Source organism: Nyctereutes procyonoides, unplaced genomic scaffold (genome assembly GCF_905146905.1).
Source record: "Nyctereutes procyonoides isolate TBG_1078 unplaced genomic scaffold, NYPRO_anot_genome, whole genome shotgun sequence".
Classification (NCBI taxonomy): Eukaryota; Metazoa; Chordata; class Mammalia; order Carnivora; family Canidae; genus Nyctereutes; species Nyctereutes procyonoides.
In genome coordinates this window covers 21096074-21122951 of record NW_026575041.1, presented here as the reverse complement: position 1 = coordinate 21122951, position 26878 = coordinate 21096074, and the positions used below count along the sequence as shown (strand labels likewise).

Here is a 26878-nt window from a genome sequence, read left to right as displayed (position 1 = left end):
TTTTTTTTAAATTAAAATCCTTGACCAAATGATAATTCCATTAGAATAAAAAATGTTTCTCAGCTATAACTTCAAACTAATTTGAAAGTAACTTGAAATCTCCTCCTAGGTTTTATACACACACACACAGACACACACATACACACTCATTTCTCACAGGGCCAAAGCTAGCAGTGAGTAGTTATTCTTAGGCCATAGATGGGGTTTACTCATCACCCTCCTCAGTTTCTTTACTTCAAAACACAAAGTAGTATTTGCATGTTTGCTCACATCTATCACAGACTAAAATTAGGAATCGTGGATGGCCTGGATCCTAAGGCAAATCCTGACGTGGCTTCTACTTCAGCAAGTGGAAATGTTGGTGGGAAATCAGAGAAGGGGGAGGTGCAATGCTGGCCGCACCTTACAGTGATCAGGTTTCCTCCAGACTTCCACAATTGGAATCTCCAGGGACAGGGACCAGGCACTCCCCACAAAGCTGGAGGGAGAACAATGCACTGCAACAGGCGCCACTCTGCAAACATAAAGACCTTTCTGCACCCTTAGTCCCACCCCCACCAAATCAGCGTGAGGGAGGAGCTGAGGACCCACACACTTCAGTGAAAGAGTGCGGTGTTTTCTCATAGTGGATCTGGCCGAGGAACGGCATGTGCAAGCATACGACAACTTTGGGCAACACCATCCAGTCACGGGACTCAGAAATGTGAGAGCGGAGAGCAATCTGCTAATGAAACTGAGGCCTAATCAAGGGTACGTATGTACACGTGCACAGGCATTTAAGGAGTGTGCAGGGTCTGTGTGTGTAGACATATGCATTCGATATAGAACCTAGTTCAGAACTTCTGCACGAAGCCATTCTCGTCCTCACGGTGAGACAGGGACCACGGGAACAGGCCCCAAGTGAAAACACCTGTCCCCGGGGCGCTCTCTGTCGGGGGGAGTCCGGTTAAGCCGCTAGTCTTAGCACAACCAAGACGCCCCACCCAACACACAGGACCCGCTCCAGAAAGCACCAAGGGGCGAATCGAAGCACCAATCGCCTGCCTCAACCAATCAGGGTGAGGCCCTTCCAACCAATCACGGTGGAACCCTTTTCCCCACCCCGCCCCTAATTAGCATACTAAACCGCGTGGGAATCCGAGCGGGAACCCTGCAGCGGCGGGGCCTCCCTGCGGTTCCGTCCGTCCGTCCAGTGCGGCTGCTGTCCCGGCTGCTCTCCGGGGCGGAGTCTCCCTGCAGCCAGAGCGGCGGCCCCTCGCCTGTGCCCTTCACCTCGGGGTCCAGCCTCCTGTCTACCCCTGCGCAGCCCAAGAACCAGGAGCAACGACACTGGCACAGATGGGCTTTCCACACCTTATCCAATGGCCTGCCATAGGCGAGCAGGGGCCAGGGGTCCAGGGCGCCAGGCCACCGAGCAGTGCCTGGAATCGCCGCCGCCCCCGGCAGCACAGAGGGCACCAGGGATGCGCCGCCTCCCACCATTTTCTCCAAAGGCCTCAAAATTATGAAAGAGCGAAAGCACTTCTCACACACCGCAGACTACGGGACGGGATGTCCAACTGCCTATCAGCAATCACTTAAGATTTCTTTTTTTGTACACCCGGGAGTCTCACGCATTCCCACTGCTGCCCCCGCTCCTTGGAGTGGCAGAAGGAAGAGCCCAGCAGACGACCAAATGGACCTGGCAGATAGGCAGGCCTGGGATCATGGTTCCACTAGGCCCAGAGAACCACGTGAACTCTCCCAACCCTGACACACCCTGCAGGAATCACTGTCTGTAGTTTTCTCACCTGAAAGGCAGGTAAAATGACAAGAATGTTGTGCCACTCGGTCTGCTGCGTGAGATTCCTGGGCTACATGGCAAAAATATAAGAGGCCTCACCCTTAATCCCACAGGTACATAAGCCTCCCCTTCCTACTCACGTTCAGAATCTTCTCTAGTGACTCCTATAGCACAAATGGAGTCTCTTTTCTTGTGCAGTCGCAGATTTCGCGATCTACCCCACAGGGTCAAGGCTATCTAACAGGAGAAACTGGAAGTAAACATGTGGCATACAATAACAGATGAGGGGCAATGCTGTGGGCTTTGTTAGCATTCTCCATATCCATACCCAAGAGCAAAGCTGGAGAGAGAAGCAGCCACCTTTCTGGACACTCCTAGATAACACTCCCACCAAGCCGGCCCCCCAGCCCCTTCACCCAGGGGCTCAGGAACTGCACCAGTTTTAGGGCAGTACACAGCCAATCAAGGATTCTGTGGACTCAACATAGTTGTCTCAGGGGTGTAAAGACTATTTCCACATAAGGTCCTCCTGACTTACTTACAATCACCTGCTTCTTTCAAACCAGTCCTTGTCCCAGAATTACCACTGACACAGCTTTCCTCTACATGGGGAAAGTAGAAAAGCAATGGAGAACAAGCTAAGGCCAGTGTAAAGAAGTCAGCTCTGTGTAGGGTCTTTCTTTGGGGAGGGGCACACATGTGCTACCCCTATGGATCAACATTTTTGCCCAATACTAACGATGATCCATCTCACCAAGAAAGGTCCCTTCTTCTTTACCAAATCTGCATGGCATGTGTCAACAAGAAGAATCCTTTGCTGCTCTCTATGAGCATGACTGCTTTTGGCTTATTTCTAAAGCACTGAAAGCTTCCCTCCCACTATGGTTTTATGCTGTGACTTTCTTTGTAACTGTCCAGAGGCCTGTAAGTAACGTGACTCTGAACAAGACTTTTTTTTTTTTCTTACTCAATATGGCCATAACAAAGGACCTCAGTGTGAAAGAAAAAATGAATTAAGGTAAAATGAAGTGAGTTTTCTGGGGTAGCCGAGAAGGACAAGAGCCTAGTGACCTCATCTGCTTCACTTCCACCATAACTAGTTACTTCCCTAAGATCAGATCTTGAGTCTGTAAAGAGGCGAAGAGAACAGGCTCAGAAGTGTCCTTAACGTTTAGACACTGGAGGACCTTCAATCTATCACCCCACTATCATCCAACACTCACAGAGTTGGGGAATCTCCTATCCTTAAATCCCATGACTAACAATACCACTTGCTTACACAAAACCGTTTTAGCTAACGCTTCATGTCCAAATTTTGTTTGGTTTTCAAGGCTGCCTGCTACCAGGCCCCCGACTCTGCTGTCAACAGCCTTGGGTCCACTTGGCATCCCAGAGTCCTGTGAACATGTCACCTCATTTTTCAAGTTCTAGCTGGGAATGCCATCCCCCAGCTTCACACTCCTCTCCCCAAGTCCTTTATAGTTCACCCCAACAAAACTCACTCTACCTCCCTTCAACCACCACACACACACAATGGCCTTCCTTACCTCAACTATGGCAGCAATTATAATGAGAAGCACACAACTTAGCATGTAAACCTCAAACCACCTGGTATTTTACAGCAGTCATTTAATATAGACTGGTGCTGCTGTCCTTGGGAAGCTGGAAGGCAGGTGCCAGACCCATACCTGCTACTTTCTGCAGGGAGGATGTAAAAGATATGCTCTCCTATTACTTGCTGACTGATGCAGAACATGGCATCGTCCTCTAGGATGGTCTCACTACCAGGTAAGAGTTTAAAGAAAAGGTCAAAGATCAGGGCACCTGAGTGACTCAGTGGTTGAGCATCTACCTTTGGCTCAGGGCATGATCCCAGGATCCTGGGATCGAGTCCCACAGGGGGCTCCCTACAGGGAGCCTGCTTCTCTCTCTGCCTATGTCTCTGCCTCTCTGTGTGTCTCTCATGAATGAAGAAATAAAATCTTTAAAAAGAAAGAAAAGGTCAAAGATTCCTCCAAAGCCAGTCTCTAGAGTTCCCAATGATTCCTTGCACTTTTCTGTTCCCTGAGAGAGCAGCACCCCCCTCCCCCCCATCCCCTCTCCCGGCCTGCCAGTGGTGCTTTTTGAGAGGCAGGCCAGAGGCCCATTCCTCAAACCCTCCACTGACTGCAAGACAATTCCCAGGCGTTACTCCGCCAAAGCCCAAAACTCTCTGCCAGCCCCAGGTACCCCAAAACCTCTTAGTGCATTTAAAAACAACTTCACCATCTAGATTAGAATAAATTCCTATAACTTTGTAACAGATTTTAAACACAGCAACAAACAATTCTGTGGCTTCTACCATCCCTTTCAAAGAGCTAAGGAATTTGCTGAGTGTGCCAATGGTCTCAAAGTTAAATGTAAGCAACCAAGCCTGACTCTGGCAGAACTGGAGATTTTTCCGGGGGGACTGGACTACTCCACACAGGGAGACAGATGCCCTAGGAACAATGTTTAGAAGTGGCCTCAAGAATCCATGACTAGTGCCTGAAAAATAAAGGCAAGTCTGTTCACAAGTCCTCACCTGGGTTGGCCATCCATGCTACAGGAGCCTGAGGCCTGAGCGAAACACAGGTCATGGCACCCTGCTCTAGAACACCTGCATGCAGCACACGGATTTTTAAACAGGAATCTCCGAGCACTGGACTAGCTCTTTCTCCAAGGAACCATTATTTGCAACCTAAGATGAAGATGAAGAAGGGTGGGAGGGAGGAAGTTTCCTAAGATTCCCAACTTCTGTATGATATAGTCTTTCCCGGCACCAAATGTGAATTCTAATCCCTGAACCAATCTATCTGTTGTAGAAAACAGGTAAAATAATGAATGTGCTAATAGCTATTTAATTTAGACTTTCTCAAAATGGAATTTGTGATTTAAAGTGATGCAACGTTTAACTTTATAATTAGCTTATTTAGAAATATCTGAGATATTATCAATGTGAACCAAAATGCAAAATGTATGGTTAACCTTTAAAGTAACAATTGAGTTCAAAAGGCCACTGTGCCAGGAGCTGAAAACACCAAGAAATGAGTAAGAACACCCTTGGTCTCAGGATATTATGATCTAGCTCTGGAGACAAATGTGCACACAACTACCTGAATTTCACTTCAGAGTAAGTGCTCTATTAAAGGGACACAAGACTTCGGAGGCCCAGAAGTAATTCATCACTACCTGTTGATTAGGGAGGTGATACCGAGCTGAAATGACAAGGAGAGACAGGTGAGCAGAATGGGGAAAAATGAGGAGGATATTAATCTGCAGTGGAGTGAGGAGAGGGTGCTAAGGAGAGAGATCGACACACTGTTAAAGGGCAAGCACAGGGACTGAGTCATGAAAACCTTTCATCTTTTTAAGGAATGGAGAGTTCAGTGTCACTCAGGTAGAGGTAGGGAGGATGACTCAGTTCAGAATCCATGATTTAAGAGACCTTTTGAAAAGCTTCCTAAATTTTAGCATATTATTTTCATAACGCTACAGAAATGCAAAATAATTTTGAAATTAGGTGACTCAACTGCCAACTGCTTCCTACCATATTCCTGAGAGTCAGTCACCTCTAATTAAATACTTTCAGTGTTAGGCAACCCTGAATTCACTGTGTACACCTTGGAGGTAGGTTTTCTCTCCCATTATAGAAGCTGGAAGGCTCTCTCTCTGTGTTCTAGGAGCTAGGACAGCCTAGGCTCACTCAATGGAATATTCCATCCAAAGACTTTGAATCTTGAGGAAATGACACAAAGACAAAGCATGTTGATAAATTACCTGTGGTAACATTATCACCAGGATTCCAAGGGCAGCAGTAGAGTGGTGGCTATGGTGGCCCACCATCACAAGACAAACACCATATCCCTGCCTGGGCTCCTGGTGAATTTTCACCAAGGTTCCTGCCCATTTTCTGGGCCTTCCTGTCAATTTGTGAGCTACCTAGTATACTTCCAATAAACTCCTCTTTTGCTTAAGTTAGCCAAAGTCACTTTGTTCTCACACTCAAGAACTTCTGAGAGAGACTCACATTTAAAAAAAAGTAATTGTTTTGGGATGCCTGGGTGGCTCAGTGTTTGAGCGTCTGCCTTCAGCTCTGCAATCCAGGGGTCCTGGGATCAAGTCCCGCAGGGGGCTCTCTGTGGAGAACCTGCTTCTCCCTCTGCCTGAGTTTCTGCCTCTCTTCTCTCTCTGTGACTCTCATGAATAAACAAATAAAATCTTTTAGAAAAAAAAATTACTTGTTCTGACCCTGCTCATAAAAGCTGAGCATTGTCTGTATCCTATGTACTACATGACTTAGCACAATCTGCCTCGAATTATAGTAACTCACCTCTATTGCCCCAAGTACCCTTTGTACAAACCCTAAAGAAAAACCTGAGTTCCCCCAAAGGTTCCTTCATCTGGAGGGCCTTTCTCTCTGAGTCAGAAAACACCTGTACACATACTAGAGGCCCAGATGTATATGCTGACTATCCAGTAGTCATCTGAAGCTCTACTCAGGTGCCACTTCCTCTGGGAGGTCATCTGCCCCACCCCACAAATGTTTGTAGGCTCCCATCATGGTCCATACATATTTTTTTTATTTTTGTCTTTATGAAGATTTTATTTATTTATTCATGAGAGACACAGAAAGAGAGAGAGAGAAAGAGAGAGAGAGAGAGGCAGAGACAGCAGGCTCCAGGCAGGGAGCCTGACATGGGACTTGATCCCAGGTCTCCAGGATCATGCCCTGGGCTGAAGGCAGCACTAAACCACTGAGCCACCTGGGCTGCCCCACAGTCCATACATATTTATGCCACTACTAAACTACCTACATATTTAGTTTATATTTTTTCTCCCCCTGTTAACTCATAAGTTGACTAACAGGGACTGTGTCTTATATCTCCTTTGTATCTCCAGTTTCTAACAAATAAAATCATAGTAAATGCTCAACACACATTTATTGCATCAATGAATCATCTCCATATGTTCATGGTACCTGGTTGTTTCTAGCACGTAATGGGCACTCAATAGATATATATTAACAGAATTAGGGTACATTTTTATTTTTTTTAAGATTTTATTTATTTATTCATGAGAGACACACACACACACACACACAGAGGCAGAGACACAGGCAGAGGGAGAAGCAGGCTCCATTCAGGGAGCCCGACGTGGGACTCGATCCCGGGTCTCCAGGATCACACCCTGGGCTAAAGGCGGCGCTAAACCACTGAGCCACCGGGGCTGCCCCAGGGTACATTTTTAAATAACCAGTTATAAACATATTCTTTATTCTACGGAGCTTAGCTCAAAGTGATTTTCTCTCTTTCAAACTAATTGGTAGACCTAAGCTTGGTAAAAGTTCCTGGGGAACAAAAACGAGAGAAAGCCATCTAGTGCTAAAGAGGGTTAATTACAAGTATACGATGATCCAGTTTGCGTAGGGGCTCTGTACAGGATTTTGGAAGGAAATCACATCATGGGATTCTGCAGCTCGAACACAAGCTGGCACTTAGAGGAAGGTGTTCTTTCATCCCGCCCAAGCCCCGCCGGTGAGCCCCGTGTCCCGGGTCTGTGCCCCAAATGCAGTCCTTGGCTCATGCTTCTTCAGGTCTGGGGGCAGGAACAGAGTCAGGAGACCTCTGAGGGTGCCCAGTCCCTCACCATAAGAAAAAGGAATCAGCCCAGTCCTACCGACCACACAGAGTCACCACAAGTATACAAGAGTATCCCATAATAAAAAGATCTTAAATACAAAGAGAAAATCCTATTTTAATGTTGGATTTTAAAAGACAATCCAAAGGCTACTTAAGTATCTTGACTCAAATTGTACATAATATCAGAATTTATATTTCATGTTGATATATTTGGCATTTAACCTATCTAAAACTACAAGTACCTGGACTCGGGACGCCTGGGTGGCTCAGCAGTTAAGCAACTGCCTTTGGCCCAGGGGGTGATCCTGGAGTCCTAGGATCGAGTCCCACATTGGGCTCCCTACATGGAGCCTGGTTCTCTCTCTACCTATGTCTCTCTCTGTGTGTCTCTCATGAATAAATAAATAAAATATTAAAAAGAAAAAGAACTGTACTTCAAAAAAAATGTTTCTAAAAAAAAAGTACCTGGACTCCAGAAATTCCTTTCTTCAGAGAAGTTTAAAAAAAATACCAGTTTATTAAGGTATCACTGACATTTAAGAAGATGTACATATATAATGTATACAAAATAGGGATACAAGTTTGGGGACAAGTATACACCATCATCAAGGCCACAGACATATCCATCACCTAAGTCTTCTCCCAGCTCCTTTATTAATTTTTGTCTGGTAAGAACATTTCACATATGAACTACCTCTTCGCAAGCGTTAAATATAAAATATAGTATTTAGCTATAAATATAAACTACAGTATTGTTAGCTATAGGCACAGGGCTCTAGAATAGATCTCTAGAGTTACGTACTGTGATAGGTTTTAATAAATAGGCCCTATATTTACTTAAATAGCTGAAATTTAAATAATCTTTAATCAATCTCGGGACCATAATAAAGGTCTTCTTTTGGGTGGAACACATTATGTTCCCACTGAGAAAAAAAACACAATCACTAGCATGTGAGCTCCATTGCCTAAATGTATTTCTATCACTGCAGGTAGACAGTAAGTACTTAAGATTTTCTGAACAAAGGAAAAGAGGATGTAAAGCCTTAAAATAAACCCCAAGACACAAGATGGCAACATGAATGTATAATTGTGCTTCTCAATGGAGCGAGGAGAGAAGAGGCTCAGACACCTGTGGCTGGCCACCAGGTCCCTCCAGCTCTTGGGGTCCTGTTAGCAAGGCCACTGCAGCTGACAGGCACAGCATGTCTGTTGGGGGGGGCATCTCTCCCGGGGACTGGGACTTCTACTCTAGGTCAACGCTGGCTCACAAATGGACTTCATAGTTTAAAGCAACCAATGTTCCACAAGAAACAAAACATCCCTTCAGCATTAAGAGTATAATCAATAGTAAGTAGCAGGAGCTACCACTTAAGGAGGGCCTATTAAGTATAGAGATGGTACAAAAATCATTATGTTTAATTATCATCATGCTATTCCCATTTTGTAGGTAGGGATACTAGGCTCCCAGTGGTTAAGTAATGCCAAGAGGCACAGAACAGGCCAAACAGCACAGACAAAATCAAGGCTCTTTTTTGCAACACCATTCTGCCTTCCAAAAATCCCTCAACAAAGCACACTTAATTCTGAGTCCTTTATTCCTGCCTAATTTCTTACATTAAAATTAGGTTTTTTTTTTTTTAAGATTTTACTTATTTATTCGTGAGAAACACACAGAGAGAGGCAGAGACATGGGCAGAGGGAGAAGCAGGCTTCCTGTGGGGAGCCTGATGTGGGACTTGATCCTAAGACCCTGGGATCATGACCTGAGCCAAAGGCAGACAGACGCTTAACCACTGAGCCACCCAGGTGCCCCAAAATTAGGGGTTTTAATGATATGCTCTTGCTTGTGGATAATGGGGAAAGATACTAGGAAAGTTTCTCTCCCTGAATATATGAGGCAGAAAGGGAACCAGAATTATCTTATTTGTGCTATTTTTCTTAAAAGCTTATTGTAATAATGGCACACTCCTTGCCAATTACCAGAACACCAAGGCAATTGATGAAGCCACCCCTCCTCATCCCTTTCATTAAGCCACATACTGTTTTCACGATGGTGTCTCCACCATCATGCCACATGCCAAACCTGTGCTGTGTCTGCATCACCCATGGTACATGTCAAAAATGTCACTTCCAAGCCCCCATGTCAGACCTGTAAATCAGGATCTCCACAAGTGCAGACCAGAAATGAATTCTTCACAGTCAATTTGAATGCAGAGTCGGGTTTGGGAACCTTATACTTCTCTGCCATACAAGTGCTGATATAACATACGCACTCTGGAAAAGTTGTGATAAACTGAAATTTTGTAAACTGATCCCATTTGAAGCCAAAACATGATGGATCTGATGAACCCAAATGAATAAGACGACTCTAAAACCAACCAAACTGCACTGACTCTTTTGATAAAGATTTTTTTGTGTAATTTTGTTACTTTTCAATAAATTCAGATTCAAAGTCAGTAATTTTAGTGTCCCTGTATTTCATTACTGTTAACCTGAGTGACCAGGTCAAAGGATAGCACTATTTCAGTTACATCTAAAATATTGTTATAAAGATACAATAAAGTGTAACAAAAAATACATCCAATGCAACCATGAGGTCATAAAGCCTGTGAAAATGCCTACCATATTTTATGACAAACGCTTGCTAAATCTGAAACTCAAAAATCACATAGCCAACTATGCCACAGAGTCATGTGAGATAGGCAGCTGCCTAATTTTATACAGAAGGAAGGCACAGAATGTAACATTATGAAGCAGAACATGATACACACATTATCTCAGGTAATTCTCACATCTTTGAGAATTAGGTCTCATTATTTCCTCTTTACCTAAACAAAAACATAAATGACATGCTCTGGGTCACACAGCTCACAGCCCTAGGGCTGAGATGCAAATTCACCTGTGACTATTCAAAGCATTCCACAGAACTTAAGTGGTATTTTAAAGCACCTAGATATCTGTGATAGTATTTGGTTTCCTTATAATTCATATACATTACAAAAGATCATCTGTCTGTGAACTTTATGAGCAGCAAAATGCAGAATTACTCACTCACTCACTCATTCATTCATTCATTCATTCATTCCACAAAGGTCCATGACATTTAGCATCTGCCAGGGGTGAGACAGTGCCTGAAATGAGGATCCAAACGTGGGGATCCCTGGGTGGCTCAGCAGTTTGGCACCTGCCTTTGGCCCAGGGCACGATCCTGGAGTCCTGGCCTGCTTCTCCCTCTGCCTGTGTCTCTGCCTCTCTCTTTCTCTGTGTCTATCATGAATAAATAAATCTTAAAAAAAAAAAAAAAAGATCCAAACGTGACAGGCTAGTGAGAGAGGCAGACATAGAAGACAGACAACTGCCCAACAGTGCACAAATGCAAAGACACATAGGCTCAAGGTGGCATGGAGTGGTGAGAAGGCATGGCAATCCATCTCAGGGCAAAGATTCCGGAAACTGTGCTTAGGAGCTACACTTACCTCTTTATTCTCATTGGCCTAGTGATTTGAATCATGGACACCCCTCTAAATCTGTCAAGAGTTACAGTTTCTCCCTAGGTCTACACAAAAGCATACACACTGATTTCATGCAGTTCACAACTCTATGAAGCCTAAATAAGGATTATCCTCATTTCTCAGATGTGGAGACTATAGCAGTGAGAATAACTTGCCTTAAGTCACACAATTAGCAAACAGCAAAACCAGGATTCAAGCCCAGCTGGTCTAGCTCTAGAACATACACAGTGTTTATCCCTATACCAACAGTGCTCAAACTTTTTGGTTTTAGGATCTCTTTTACACTCTTAAAAATTACTGAGGACTCAATAAACTTTTTTGTTTATGTGGGCCATATCTATCCATATTTGCCATGTTAGAAAATGAAACTAAGAAATATTAAAACATATGTTAATTCATTTAAAAATAATAAAAACCCCATTCTAAGTTACAGGAAATATTTTTTATGAAAACTCATTTCAAAAAAACCCAAGTCATTTCTAAAACAAAAAGCAGTCAAAACCCTATTATGTTATAATTTTTGCAAACTTCTTTAATGTCAGGCTTAATTGACTGTTAGATTCTCATATCTGCTTCTGCTTCAATCTATTGCTGTGTGATTTTGAGCTGAAGCGGATGAAGGAAATCTGGCCTCATTCAAATACGTAATCGGAAAAAAAGAATATTATGATAGCCTTTCTAGATGACTGTGACTACTCTTTGAAATAATACCAAAACTCAGCAAGTGCTAATTTCTAAAAGGTGGTTCCAATGTGAAATATAAAACTGTACCAGTGACCTTGTCTTGGATAATCCTCTAAATCCATTGGTCCATCTTTCACTTTGGAGGGAGCTTTCTTTACCCATGATTTCATAATTTCATACATTGGTCACTTGGAAAAACAATGGTTCACTGAACCATGTAAATCTTCCATACATGGAAATATTTCAAGTACGTAACATCAACAAAATCATATACCATGGACTGAGATCATCAGAAAAGTCTTCTGTGTATTAGGAAGCTATCAAGCTCAGAGTGGCAAATCCAAATTCTCCAAAATTCTAGTTTTCACTTGAAAGTTTGAGTTTTAGCACTGGCAACAAATAGTGGCCACTGATTTTTTTTTGAAATGACAGGCTCCCTTTATTTATTTCTTTTTTAAGAAAACAATTACCAAATACCCAATACACCAAGAAATCAGAATTACCAGAGTATTAAAAGATTTAAAGAATAACAGACACAGAGGAGAAAACAGTCACCAAATGGAAAGAAAAGAAAAAGGGAACAAATTTTTCTCATTTTGTCTTGGCAAATCTGTTTCTTAAGCAGTGTAAGAATCCAGATGCTATGATTTATTACCTCCGTGCTGAGCAAATGAGTTAACTTCTTGACGCTCATTACCTTATCAAGAAATGGAGACAGTATTTGGACCTACTAGTCGTTGGACCTACTACATAGGGCCATCATGAAGATTGAATAAGACAGTGCGTGTAAAGGGCTATGAACAGTGTTCTAGCACATGGTAAGTGCTCAGTGCATTTTAGCTTCTTTGTATGAGAATGGGGAATGGAACAGGAATCAGTGCTATAAAATCCGCTTTCAAGAAATGATCAAATGAGGGAGCTTTTTCAAAACAGCACGATGCTAGAGCAGATCAAAGACGAACACATTTAAAGTTTTGTTTAGGTCAGACTGCTCAGGAAACTGACAAACAAGATGAAAATTACATTTCCAATTTTCCAAGCACTTGGGTGGAGAGGTCTTACAATATACAATTTCTCTGAAAATAAACTTAATGGTGCAGTCCTACTATCAAGAGACCAAAAGAATACATGGTGTCATCCAAAGGCTCTTCAATATTCCTACCTTGTCTGTCACCTAGGTGGACCTGGAGAAGGTATTAGGAACCAGGCTCTAACTTAAACATGCCCAGCTAGAAGCTCCTCTTCAGACAGAAGGATAATAGTTACTGGGAGGTGTGGGGGGAAGGGGGAGAATTTATCCTCTCCCCTAAGCATTACAAATACAAAGTGTAAAAAAAAAAAAAAAACCTCTCTCTTCTTCTTCCACAGTGAATATTCCATAATGAACATTTCTGGAGATTATGAATCTCAGGTCTGAATCTAATACAAAGGTCATCGATGTGACCACTGATTTCACTGCTGCATTGATGAGTTTTCAGCTTTGTTTAATGGAGAGATACAGTTACATATTTTTTTGGAGATGTATAGTTATTGATAAACACCATCATACTCAATGTTAAAAAACAGACCTTTCCCTCTAAGATCAGGAAAAAGACAAGGATGTCCTCTCTTACCACTTTTATTCAATATGGCACTGGAAGTCCTAGCTGCAGCAATCAGATAAGAAAAAGAAATAAAAGGCAATCAAATGGGTAAGAAGTAAAACTATTACTGTGTGCAGATGATACTAAGTAGAGAAAACCCTAAAAATGGTACCAAAAAAACTATTATTACTGGTGAGTGAATTCAGTAAAGTTGCACGATGAACAGAATTAATAGTCTGGGACTGTTCTGTTTTTGTTTTTGTTTTTTTTAACTTCTTAAACTGAAAGAGTAAACAACATGTCATAGATTCCTAAATGCTTTTTCTTCATGATTAAATAAGGCAGACTTTGCAAACAAATCATGATGCATAATTAATTAGCACTAATTTTCCACTGTTCTTCCCAGATTGTACAACTCACTCAATCCAAGAGGAAACTGAAAGGCAAATGTAGACACAATCTGTGCTGTTGCCATAGAACATGCCTGACACAACCCCACCTGATGGCCTTCCAAGGGCTCCCTGCCCTCATCCGAGAACCTACTGAATCTGATCTGTGCACATCACTCACTATTCCAGCCACACAAGCTTCCTCAAGTTCCTCAAAAGCTCCACAGATGAACACATCAAAACTAGCCATTAGACCCACCTCCCACATTCACAGAGGACATTAATCATACTCAATTCAAAGAGATTTCTAGGAGACACCCCCACATTTCTAGTAATGCCTCAGTTGTATCTACAACATCCATTTCCTCCCAAGCTCCTTGGCACGGAACTCTTCCCAGGCTTCTAGAAGTCATTATATCTGTAACTGAAACCCATTCCCTCTTAATCAGTTCACAGGGAAGATAAAATACTAGAAAGGCAGTTATAAATTGTTTCCCGTCCTCTTCTCCGAGCAGAATAAAACCAGTTCATTTTTATCTTTTGTCTTCTAGCGACTTATCCCATTACATCCCTTTTAAAATACAAATTCCATGGAGTGAAGGACATATATCCCATGTCTAAACCAATTCCAGGCATATGACAGAGCCTCCAATGTCAGATGGAGGACTGTATCCTATTCTTGTATCCTCATCAAATCCTCCACCTTAGTATTGACTTGTACAGTCCAGAGTTCCTTGTTCAACAGATATTCACTGAGCAGTGATCCCAATTATTGCCTAATTTATAGTCTGTCCAAAAAAGGAGAAATGTCATGCTTCCTAACGTTCAACATGTTCCTTCCTTAAGAGAAGATGAAAATATTTCAAAGTAAATTTCAATTAGAATATTTTTGATTACTAACTACTAAATTTAATACCACAAAATCTGTTCACTTTATGAGCAAGTTTAATTACACATAACACATTTTATGTTCCTAAACTAATAAAGTGATCTTAGTCACTTAATAACTGCCATTAAAATATAAGTATCTGTATTCATTTCAATTTGTTTCTCCAAATTCCTAGGATTTAGTTTGGAGAAAGCTGAAGGTAAGAAACTTCAGAATTTTAGGAAATGTTATTTCTGAACTCAGGACTAAGATAATCCATATCTCAGAGTAGACATTTTTAGATCTTACATTCTTATTTTTTTTTTTTTGGATGGATATTTTGCAGGATCAAATCTCAAAGTCAGCTAAAGTCAACGTACTCCCCACTTTTCACACCACGACTACTCATTTGTGATCTATCAGGCTAGTCACAACCACAGGAAGGTAAGTCAGCCAGGACTATGTCCTTTTGCAAACCTCCAGCTTATTATCTGACAGCCCCATTATATTTAAGGTTTGTGTAAATGGTTTTGTGATGCTGATTACTTTCCCAGGTGTCTTCATTTAAGCTATTTTGATTTCAGAAGACATTTTCTTTCACTCTTCTAGATACATGAACTAAACTGGTGTTACATGTGTTCTGCAGTGAATTTAATGCTATCCCCTAGGTATTGTATCTGAGTTTCCCTAATTCTGGAAAAGCAGGCTTCCTAGCCACTTTTTCTATTTCTCCTCTTCTTTTATCCCCCATTGCTCAAAAAAGATCCCAGACAGGCCATCTTATCTGCCCTTGTATCTTTCAAACTTTCCCACTTAACTTTAAAGTGGGGAGAAAAAAAAAAAACCTCTCTTCTTCTTCCACAGTAAATATTCCATAATGAACATTTCTGGAGATGTGAATCTCAGGTCTGAATCTAATACAAAGGTCATCAATGTGACCATTGATTTCACTGCTGCATTGATGAGCTTTAACCAGGATGAGGAATCAAACTCACTGCGGTGGTATTTAAGAGACTGGTTCCTTAGGAAACTGTCCCTTGCCAGAGAATCTCATATTTACCCCTTTCCCCCCAACCCCCTAGACATAAGTGGCTTCCTCTTAAGACATTTGGTTCTCAGAGTCCTTCAGAAGTACAGTTAATGTCAGGAAGGGCAAGGTCTGCCTCACACCTGCCTTCGGGGGTCACATTCCTAGGTCACACTAACCAGAGCTGCCCTCGCAGCTGAGAAGCAGCAGGCTGTGAGCTGCCTCCTTCCTTCCTGGCTCAGGGCCACAGGGCGCATGCAAAGCCCCACCTGATGCAGGAAAGCAAAGAGAGCCTGGAAGACAAGATATCTATCATCCTTGTCTTGCTCTGCCTTTTCTGAGAAGGGCGGAGGAAAAGAAGGAAGGACAGAGCAGATCAGAAAGAGGTGCAAAAGAACAGAAGTGGGAAGACCTGTTGTATGGCTAGCGTGAGTTCCAGAGCCAGGTAATGAGCGCCTAACCACCCGGTGTGTACACATGCAAAGGAAGGTAGAGTATGCAAGAAGTATCTCAGAAGTCAATGCAGGGACCTGGATGGGGAGAAGGGTAAAGAACCTTACAGCTTTCAGAACACTTTCAAAGGGGGCAACTGTCAGGATGATGCAGTGTGGACCAGAATCTGAGCAAGTCCGGACACTGGCCGGTGGACCCTAGGCCTACCTCCTGCCTTGCGTTGACAAAGGCAGGTAGCGCTAATGGAAATGGTTATTAGGCATTTGAATTGAGGCTCAGATGACCAAGGCCCTGAATTTTCAGTTTATTTGCCTTTGGTTAACTTAGATAGCCACATGTGGCTAGTGGTCACTGTGGCCAGTGTAGATCAAGAACTCAAAATAAAAACAGATGGGGGCCAGATCACATCTTCCAAATCTGTCAGAAAAAAAAATGTCATGGAATCATAGTTCTCAACTGCGAGGAAGCAGACTCTTAACAGTCTAGCATCTGTTCAAGCTCATTCTCAGCACCAAACCCTTCTTTGGTCATTACCACATCTACACATCAATGTGCCTTCAAATCATCTCAGTTTTGAAGGCCCTCGGAGACCCTAGCCCGACCATTCATCCATGTGGGGTCTTCCTTCCCCATGTGGGATCCTTCCCCTGCAAACTTCATGTAATCCTTATAAGAGCCCAGCAGCTGTACGATTCAACATCAGGAGAAGTCCATCCTCAGGCCCAAGGATACCATTCTAAAGGGTAATCAGGGATGCTCAAAATAATAAATTTTGCAACATGCTTTACCTCGTATGTAGTTTCTTCTTGTGCATTATCTCAGTGAGGCCTCACAATAACCTTACAACTCAAGTATGGAGTCAACCTATTTATTTTACAGAGGGTAAGTGACTTAGCCAAGGCAACATGGCTTGTATATAGTAACCACACACTCTAACTCGGCCTATCTTCCGTGGAATGACAAAAGACAACTGTGAGAAGGAAAAGTCAGGGTTGGCAAGGGGGAAGGCACAGAAGGATGATCAGAGCAGAGCACAGAGTTACACAGATTAACAAGTAACCTGAGAAATCAATCTTTTTCAATCTCCCTCATTTAAACATAAACACATTCAGTTCCAAAGAGTTAAGCACCTCAGTCTAGGTCCGATTAAAGGGAGACTTTGCTCTCAAATAGTGGTTCTCAAAGTGCGATCCCCAGACCAGCAGGGCCAGCATCATTTGAAAACTTGTTAGAAATGCAAATTCTCAGGCCCCTCTAAAAGCTAACTGAAACAAAACTTGGGGGGATGGGGCTCGCAGTCTGCTTTGTTAAAACATGGTAAAACACAGGCTCTTTTGGTGATTCCAATGCCCACCCACATTTGAGAACCACTGCTCTGGAACAGTACATCTAAGGTCCATTCTACTTCCTCTGGGAAACAAACAATGTGGTCATCAAGGCAAAGGAAAGGGAGCTGCCGGCTGTGAAGTGTGGGACACATCCTGGTGACATCAGACCTGACTTACTGTACCTGAGGTCACAAGCACTGCCCAGTCTGAACTAGATCTGAGAGCACACTGACCTCCTGCCACCTCCTGTGGCTGGGGCAGAGAGGAAACTGTTCTTTACTCAGAAAATCTTGGTTGATAGGTCAGAAAAAAAGGTGTACTTTATAGCCAGTGCTAGCTTGTGAATGGAGCCTCCTAATTTCTCACCTCATCAATACTATTCGGTAAACGAAAACAGGGTTCCCAACTGTGAAAAGTGAAGTTTCTATAAGTAAGAACTGGGATTCCAGTTTCTCAGAGAAAGGACATACGTTGAGACTACACATAACATTCTAAAACCATTGGTCTCTCTGTATAATACTAATACTAATAATATTATTACTACTAATAATAATGGGAGTAGGTATTCACTGAGTGCTTTCAATGAGTCCAGCACTGCATATATGCACTGCTCCTTTTCACCCTTATGCAACTCCAAGAGGTAAGAACTATTACTGTCTCCTTATCCGTGAGGCTTCAGCACGTCAGATTCCCTGAGATCATGCAGCAGGGAGGCAGCAGGGCCAGGAAGCAAAACAGGTCTACAGAATATCACCTCCTTTTTCACTTTAACACCCATTCTTATTTTAAAGCTATCTAATGTGGTTCAGACTCTTTATGTTATTGACTTTCAAGGACTGCAGTCTTATTATTTTATTAAGCTATTATGCCATGTCCCCTTCAAAAAAAGCCCTCAACCACACTCAGTTTATCCCAAGTCTTTCAGCACATGCTTAAGAATCAGGATAACCCGGGGGATCCCTGGGTGGCTCAGCAGTTTGGCGCCTGCCTTTGGCCCAGGGTGCGGTCCCGGAGTCCCGGGATCGAGTCCCGTGTCGGGCTCCTGACATGGAGCCTGCTTCTCCCTCTGCCTGTGTCTCTGCCTCTCTCTCTCTCTCTCTCTCTCATAAATAAATCTTTAAAAAAAAAAGAATCAGGATAACCCACATCGAAGATGGCAATACAGATATCCAAAAACTGGATCAAAGGCAAGAACTGATTTTTCTTCCCACCATGCGTGGGCAACATGCCCAGGGAAGCCCTGACCCCCTTCATCAAAGCAAGCCCTCTCCGCTCAGTGCTCCCACAGTGCATCATGTTTGTCTCTTTTACCATACTTAACACAGAAATGCCCACACAATGACCGCACTGAGAGGTGAGCTCTCAAGGATGGGAACATGCCTGATTCAACTATGTGCTGCTTCTAGAGCACTAAATACATAATACACACCTAAGAGATGGTTTTTAAGATCAGAAGCCAGACATACAAATTCTTAAAAGAGGATTAAAGTGAACTACAATTTGCACACAAAATGTGAAACTATGGGGGCGCCTTGGGTGGTTCAGCTGATTGAGTGTCCAACTCTTGGTTTCAGGTCAGGTGGTGATCTCAGGTTCATGAGATGGAGCTCCACATCAGGCTCCTCAATCAGCACAGATTCTGCTTAAGTTTCTCTCTCCTTCTGCCCCTCCCAGCCACACTCACTCTAAAAGAAAGAAATTATTATTTTTTTAAATGTAAAACTATGAAACTTATAAAAGGAAACCCAGGAGAAAATCTTTGGGATACAGGCCCAGGCAAAGCATTCTTAGATATGACACCAAAAGAACAATCCATAAAATGGAAAAAAAATCAATAAACTGGACTTCATCAAAATTAAGAACATTTTAATTTTGCAAAAGATTAAAAGATCTGGTTAAAAAGCAGAAAAAGATCTGGTTAAAAAGATAAAAAGGCAAACTACATACTGGAAGAAAATATATGCAAGCCATATATCTGACAAAGGACTCATTGAGAGTATGTGAAGAATTCTCAAAGCTCAACAGTAAACAAAACAAAACAAAACAAAACAAAACAAAACAAAAAAAACCACCCCAGTCCAATTGGAATATGAGCAGGACATGAGCAGACATTTCACCAGAGAGGACATACAGATGGCAAACATATGAAAAGATGCTCAACATGATTAGCCATTAGGGCATGCAAATTAAAACAAGGCTGAGACTAGAACAATTGTTGGGACAGCTAAAATAATAAACAAATGCAGGTGAGGATGCAGAGAAAAGTCAGCTCTCTCATACATGGCTGGTGGGAATGTAAAATTGTACAGCCACTCCGGAACACAGTTTGGCAATGTCTTAAAAAACAAAACCTACACCTACCATCCAAAATCCAGAAATCCCACTCCTGGGCACTTACCCCAGAGAAATGAAAACATGTCTGTACAAAACCCTGTGCACAAAGGTTCACAGCAACTTTAATTCTAAGAGCTCAAAACTGGAAACAGCCCAAATGTTCTTCAGCAGGTGAATGGTTAAACAAGCTGTGGTATATCCATACCAGGGAATACTACTCAGCAATTAAAAAAAAACCCAGACTATTGATAATATGATACTGGGTGGATCTCAAGGGAATCATGCTGAGTGAAAAAGCTAATCTCAAAAGGTCACATACCACTGATGTGATTTCTGTAACATTCTCAAAATGATAGATAGGGAGTAGGGATTAGTGCTTCCTAGGGGTAACTGCAGCTGGGTGCAGGAGGGGTGAGTAGCTTGACTATGACCCGGTGCACAAGGGACATCCTTGAGCTAATGGAATAGTTCTGTATCTTGACTTTGATAGCGGTTACTAGAATCTTCAAGAGTGGAAAAAACTGCAAATAAGTATATATACACAAACACAAGTGAGCATGTAAAACCAGTGAAATCTGACTATGCTCTATGGACTGCACCGATGTCAATTTCCTGGTTCTACTGTACTTTGGTTATGTAAGATGTTACCAATGGGGGAAAATGGGTGAAGAGTACACACGACCTCTCTACTATTTTTGCAATTTTCCATAAAGCTATATAATCATTTCAAAATAAAAAGTTTTTTTTAAAAAGTGAACTATAGGCATTTTGCTTAAAAGCAAAACAAAATGAACAAAGCAGAGGCATATATAGATGCACTTCTGGTCAGTAAGACCCCAAACACAGATTTAAAGGCACACAGTAGGCCTATGTGACTTCATTTTTATTTTAAAAACATGAAATCCAATTCTCCAGAGTCTGAACAGGGATACATTTCCTAACATCTTCGAGCTACTTTCCCATCCCCCTCATAAAAATGGAAAAAGAAAAAAAAAAAAAAAAAAAAAGCCTGATGTGTGAGTCCCTTTGGGAATCCAGGAGTCCTATCCTAAGTGCCTGGAATGAATAAACCCTGTTTCACAAGAACAGAGGCCAAGGGCCTCACAATTTAAGAGAATCGGCGTGGTGCCAACGCACAAGCCCACGCGTGGCTTCCCTCAGCAAAAGTAGTGTACTGACCTACCCACAATGGCCAAGATTTAAATTTTGCCTTTCTTCCAAAACAAAACAAAGTCAAACCAACAAAATAAAAATTTTTAAAAAACTGCTAAACAAACAAACAAAAACCTCAACAACCTCAGACGATTTCCAACAAACCTTATAATCAAATATGTCCTCTTAGCTGACCTCCAACTTACCCCTGGCTTTTCAAGTATTCCACTGCCTAGTGAATTCTGGGATAGGAGAGCCAACCAAAATTAATGAAAAAAATAGAAGAAGAAAAATTATTCAAAACACTAGAGGATTTCCTGACCAGAGCGGCTTCCATATACATTTGAAACGCAGATTAGCTTCATGGGGGTGGGATGCTACTTTGGGAGAATTTTGCAGATCAGAACTACCAACAGGTCTTACAAAGTTACTGCCTTTTATTTTAATGGCCTGGAAAATCTTTGCAATTTTTACAGTTTTCACTAGCAATCCCTTGTTTTGGAAGTCATTCATTATTATTATTATTTTTTAAAGAGCCTCACGTTATACAGTGCTTTATCATTTTCAAGGTGGTTTCACAAATGACTATGAAGAAAACCAACACGGGTACCTAGGGGCTGCACCTTTCCACGCAAGGCTCACCAGCTGGGCTGCCTCCTAATTTCAATTAGTTGGGACATCTTTCCTCCAGGCCCTGGGTCCGCTCTTCTCCACCAGGGTAGACATCAACAAAACAAAACAAACCCCAAAGAAATCTCCAGGCTCACTGGCCAAGGGCAGATGCTCTCAAGTCTAATCAGCAGAATGCCTTCCCATAAAATTACTCACATTTCTGCATTCATGTGCTTTTCTTAAGGACAGCACTTTTAAATCTCATTTAAACTGAAAGTCCTCCATTAGCTTCCATGAAAAGATGTATTTTTAAATGCTTTGATCTCCACATGCCCTTCCGTGCATTAGTATTCTTCACCCTCCACCATTCACACAGAACCTAAAAAACCAAGACTTCGGCGGGGAATTTTAAAAAGAGGAGGGAGGGTGGATTTTAAGTGCCGGCACCTTTTCTCCCTCCCATCCACTTGCAGAGTCTACCAGGGTTTCCTTATCAATCTCGAAAAATGTATGTCACAAAAGTCAACCTGTACCTATCCAGAAACCACACATCCTCCCAGACCCCATCAGGGAGACTAGAGGCATCTCTAAAACTTCTACTTTACATCTTCCTCCTTTTCACTCTGGCCAAAGCAGTGGTTTCCAACCCTTTACTCCTCTGCAAAACAGTTCAAAGTGTATTCAAGTATTGTTCCCACACAATTCCCATAAAGAATGTTCATACGAGCTGCACTGTAATCCTCAGAACACCGTCCTGGGAGATAAATTTCAAGTTGGTCTAGATTCTTCAAGAACTTGCAATCTAGAGAGCCCACTAATCCTTGTCCTGGGTCTGACACCAACAGAGAGCTACTGGGGTCCGGGTGCAGTGGGGGTCCAGCAGCGGTGGGCAGCCAGGGGAAACGTTAAATCCGTTTGGCAGGGACCCACAGGCCCTGCAGAGAGCCGTGATTGTTCAACATTTCAAGCCTTGACTTTCCACTTCCCGAAAAGGAAGGAAGTTTTTTGGTATAGTAGCTATTAATATCCCTCTGTTCTGGTTTGACTCGCTGGTGGCAAGTAACGCTGCTGTTCGGGTCAGTCCAAAGCATCTTCCGGCGTTGTAAGTGGCTCTCGGGACCCCCTAAGTACGCTACCACCGACGGCTTCGTAAGCAGTACAAACACTCGAGTCTCCTACGGTGCTTGGAAGAAGGAAATGGGCAACCACGTCCCCACGTCACCACCGCCGAGCTGCTGGCGGACCCCGTGGACCAAGTGCTCGGTCCCACCTGCGGAGCCTCAGGAGGCCGCAGGACCGGGGCGCCCCTCCACCCTCTGCCCGAGCCGCCGCCCAGGGGGGGATCCACACAGTAGCCGGGCCTTGCCCGGGGCACTGCCATTCGAAGACCGCAAAGCAACACCCAGGCCAAAACAGCAAAACCCTCCAACAAAGATGGGCAGGGAAAGTCTCCCCGGCGCCCCAGTGGAGCAGGGCGGGGCGCGGCGCGGCGCGGGAGCTGCGGGTGGGAGCCGGGAGCTGAGCCCGGGCTCCGGAGGGTGACACTCGGGGACGCGCCGGGAGCGCGGGCAGGGAGGGGGCAGAGGCCCGCGGGTGGGAGCCGGGAGCTGAGCCCGGGCTCCGGAGGGTGACACTCGGGGACGCGCCGGGAGCGCGGGCAGGGAGGGGGCAGAGGCCCGCGGGTGGGAGCCGGGAGCTGAGCCCGGGCTCCGGAGGGTGACACTCGGGGACGCGCCGGGAGCGCGGGCAGGGGGGGGGGCAGAGGCCCGCGGGTGGGAGCGCGCGGCGCCGGCGCTTCCGAGGGTCCCGGCCGCTGCCCCCGCGCAGGGCCCCCGGCTCCGCTGGGCTGCCGCCGGCCGACGTGCCAACCTCCCTCCCGCCGCAAATGTCACATTCCAAGAAAAACCAGTTCCACTCGGAAAGTTTAATATCCCCCCCGAAACCAGTGTCTTTCCGTAAAGGCAGCGCTGACATCAAGGGAGAGCAGACGAAGTCTAACTCCCCGGCGTCTGCCCCAGAAACTTGTCTGCAGAGAACAAAGGCGCAGCAGCTACCGCGATCCGAGCCCGGGTCTGGAGCGCGACCCCCCGGCCAGCGCCCCCGCCCCACCCCCGCCCCCACCCCGCCCCCCCCCGGAGCCGAGGCGCCCCCGCGGGCAGGAAGGGTCCGGCCGGGGCGCCGCATCCCGTCGGGCGGGCCCGGGCGCGCGCCTTTGTCTCGCCGGAGGGCACAGCCCCCGGCCCCGCTTCCGCCGCCTCCCCCGCAGCCGGGAGACCCGCGCGGGCGCGCCCGCAGAGCCGGCCGTAGGGCAGCGCCCCTCGGGGAGGCCGGCCCCGCGTCGGGCGCGCGCACCCCCGGGCGGCCCCCGGGGGCTGCGAGGGGGCGCGGAAACAGGCTCCGGCTTTTTTTTTTTTTTTTTTTTTTTTTAACCCCATCGGGGTAAAGAAGAGCAAGACCGCGGTGGCTGACACTCCGGCCGCCGGCGCCGAATCGGCTGCCCGAGTCGCTGGGCCCCGAGGAGGAGCCCCGCGCCCGAGCGGCCCGGGGTGGAGGAGCGGCGCTCGGAGGCACCCTCCCCGCGCCCGGAGCACCCTCCCCGCGCCCGGAGCACCCGGGGCACCCGGAGCACCCGGAGCACGCGGAGCACCCGGAGCACCCGGAGCACCGCGGAGCACGCGGAGCACCCGGAGCACGCGGGGCACCCGGGGCAGGGACCGGTTACCTTTCACCGCAGACTCACAAGTTCCCCGGCGCAACTTTGCCCTCCGCATGAGCAGACCATGGCTCGTTCAGGGGCGCGGCTGGGGCAGGCGGCCGCCGGGCAGCGCGCAGGGCATGGCGCGGGGCGGCGCGGGGAAGCGGCGCCCGACCGTGAGCCGCGTTCACACAGGAAGGGGAGAAGCGCCCGGGCTTCACCTCCAGCCCGAGCCGCCGGCCGCCGCTGGGTCCTAGAGCGTCCCGCGCGCTCCCCGCCCCGCGCCCCCCCGCCCCGGCCCCCGGGCCGCCGGGCCGCCGGGCCGCCGGGCCGCCGGGGAGGGTCGCGGGCCGGAGCCTGTAACCCTACACCCCACCCCGCCCCGGCGCCCGGCCGCTGGGCCCTAGAGCCCGCCTGCAGCCGCTGCCGCCCCTCCCGGGCCGGGCCGTCGCCGGCGGACGTGTCTCCCGCAGCCTCCCGGAGCCTCCCGGAGGGGGACAGCGGGGCCGGTTAGCCCCTGCCTCGGCTTAGTTAACGTCAGACTCAACAGTTCTCCCTCCTTCGACTTGCTCTTCCTTCCCACCGGTGTCCCCGTCTGCCCACACAATCCAGGTTAGGTTATATTCCGGATTTTTTTTTTTTTCTTCAGTGGAATTTCCAGGTGAAAAGTGGCGGCCGCGCTTCTGTGCATTCTCCAGGCCCTGGTGCGTCTGTGACACACGGGCCGGGCGCCTGGCTGCTGACAGCAGAAGGGTCAGAACAGATCTTACCGCCTTAGGTACTAAATGTGTTGGCAAAACTGGATATCCTGTGGCCACAACCCCACAGGCTGTTATCTGCCCTGGTGGAAGCACAGAAAGTGACTCTGGAAAAATGCTGCCGATTCTGCCCACCTCTTAAAACTGGCCCTATTAAGAAGCACTACTCACCCATCCCGTTAGGCTCAATGATCCTGGGCAGGCCCCTGGAGCCTTGATCCGGGGACCTGGAGCCTCCCAGCCATAACGTTTCTCCCCTAGCTTTCCGAGACCCGAGACCCGCTCTGCCACTCCAGGTTCAGAGGCCCAGGAATAGAACAGTTGCTGCCAAAGAGACCTCCACAGGAGAGCCGGCGCATACCACACTTATTTGTGCTCCTCGCCTCTCTTTCCCTTCTCACTAGACCAGGATTTCTTCTGGGATTCCTGCCTGGACTGTGGTAATTACCCAATTAGTCTGCCAGCAGCTGTATCCTTCCAGTCACTTCTGGTGGATTGTGTATCCTGATTCCAGTCTATTCTGATTCCTCTGATGGCTCAGTAACCTCTGCTCCCAAGATAAAACCCAAATGCAGTAATTTAACAATCATTTACCAAATACCTACTCCATTTCACATCAGCTACCCCAGTACTTGATAGCACATAAAAGAAACAAAGGAAACAGCAGCTAACCAGCCTTTCTAGGATTCATTTAATTAGTTCATATAGCTTGTCAACCCAGACAAGTTATGCAACCAGAAAATAGGAAAGCACTAGAGATGCCTGAAAAATATGGAATAAAGGACTGACCACAGGCAGGAGAAAGGGGAGCCTTGAATGGTGGTGGGGCTCAGATGCAGGTAGCATTTGTAGGAAATTAGAGTGGGAAAGAGGTAACGGATTAAAAAAAAAAAGGAGAGAAATAAGGAAGGAAGCTAACATTTATTAATTGCCCCCACTAGATAACACACTATATCCTAGGAGGCAGCACAATTTGTTACAAGCATCCACTGGAACAAAACAGGTAGGAGTTGAGTGACCGCTCACCCACTCACTCACTGTATGACCCTGGGCAAGTTACCCAACTTTTCTAAACTTCAGTTTCATTTGCAAGGTGACGGAAATAGCCATCCCACAGTGATGGTTGAAGGATGGAATGAAGTCACAAATAAAATACTTAGCACCCATGCTTATAAATGCTGAACGCATACTTGCTATTATTATTTCAATCAACCTTTCAATACCCCTGTGAGGTAGGGAGCCAATGTGGGAAACTGTCTCAGGAAGCAACTGACATGTGAGGTTGGGGCCAAGGCGATGGGAAAGGAAGAACGAGCTACCATGCAGATACCAAATCTTCGAAGATACCACATACAGTGAAGGTATCAAATCTTTGAGGCAAGATTTTACTTTTTCCAGTGACTAGAGAGGAGGAAGAACAAGGTAATCAAGTTATGCCACCTTTTGACTCTGGATCATAGGAAGAATGGACCAACCGTTCCTGGAAGCATGGGTCACTGGACCAATGCTGGGAGAAGCCAAGTGAAGAGGGGGAACTGGTTTGAGAAAGTTGTTGAAAGACTTTACTGCCCTCTGGGCAAGAGGAAAGGAGGAACAAGAACCCTGGTGAGAAGTGGAGAATAGAGGTGTAGGGAAAGGTAGAAATGAAGCTATGAAGATAGGTTTACTTGGAGAATGCTCAGGACCAAAACCACAACAACAAAAACAACAAACAACAGGGAAAGGAGGAGGAAGAAGAGGGAAGGTTGGAGAAATAGAAGAGTGTAAAAGTTTAAAGGCTGGAAGCCTGAGGAAGTTGTGAGACAGTCCATCCAGCAAGGGCTACGGATTCCTAAACTTGCCATGAAGTGGTAAGTCCTGATTATGGGCTCCAGCAGGTGGACCTAGTCTGAGCTCTGCAATGCCAGGGTCAAATACATGGTGGCTAATTTTTTCCCTCCATGTGCCTTAATTTCCTCAACTATTAATAATCACCACATCAAATATAGAAAAATGAATCATCTTCCACATCAAATATATCTGGAAAAAAATATATACCCG

The 26878-nt window shown here is 45.4% G+C and overlaps 1 protein-coding gene across 5 annotated transcripts in view; it reads right to left on the bottom strand.

The window, feature by feature from the left end:
• Positions 1-26878, bottom strand: part of AMOTL1 (angiomotin like 1) — a 147657-nt gene that overhangs the window by 69307 nt on the left and 51472 nt on the right. The window contains exon 1 of one of the 5 annotated variants that reach the window (XM_055320828.1): positions 25010-25158. The exons of 2 other annotated variants lie outside the window; for them this stretch is intronic. In XM_055320828.1, the coding sequence (XP_055176803.1) occupies positions 25010-25013 (4 nt within the window). In that variant the 5' untranslated portion in view covers positions 25014-25158. Of the gene's footprint in view, positions 1-24107; positions 24353-25009; positions 25159-26878 lie in introns of those variants that run through there. 2 more of the 5 variants (XM_055320826.1, XM_055320827.1) reach the window with 2 other exon arrangements.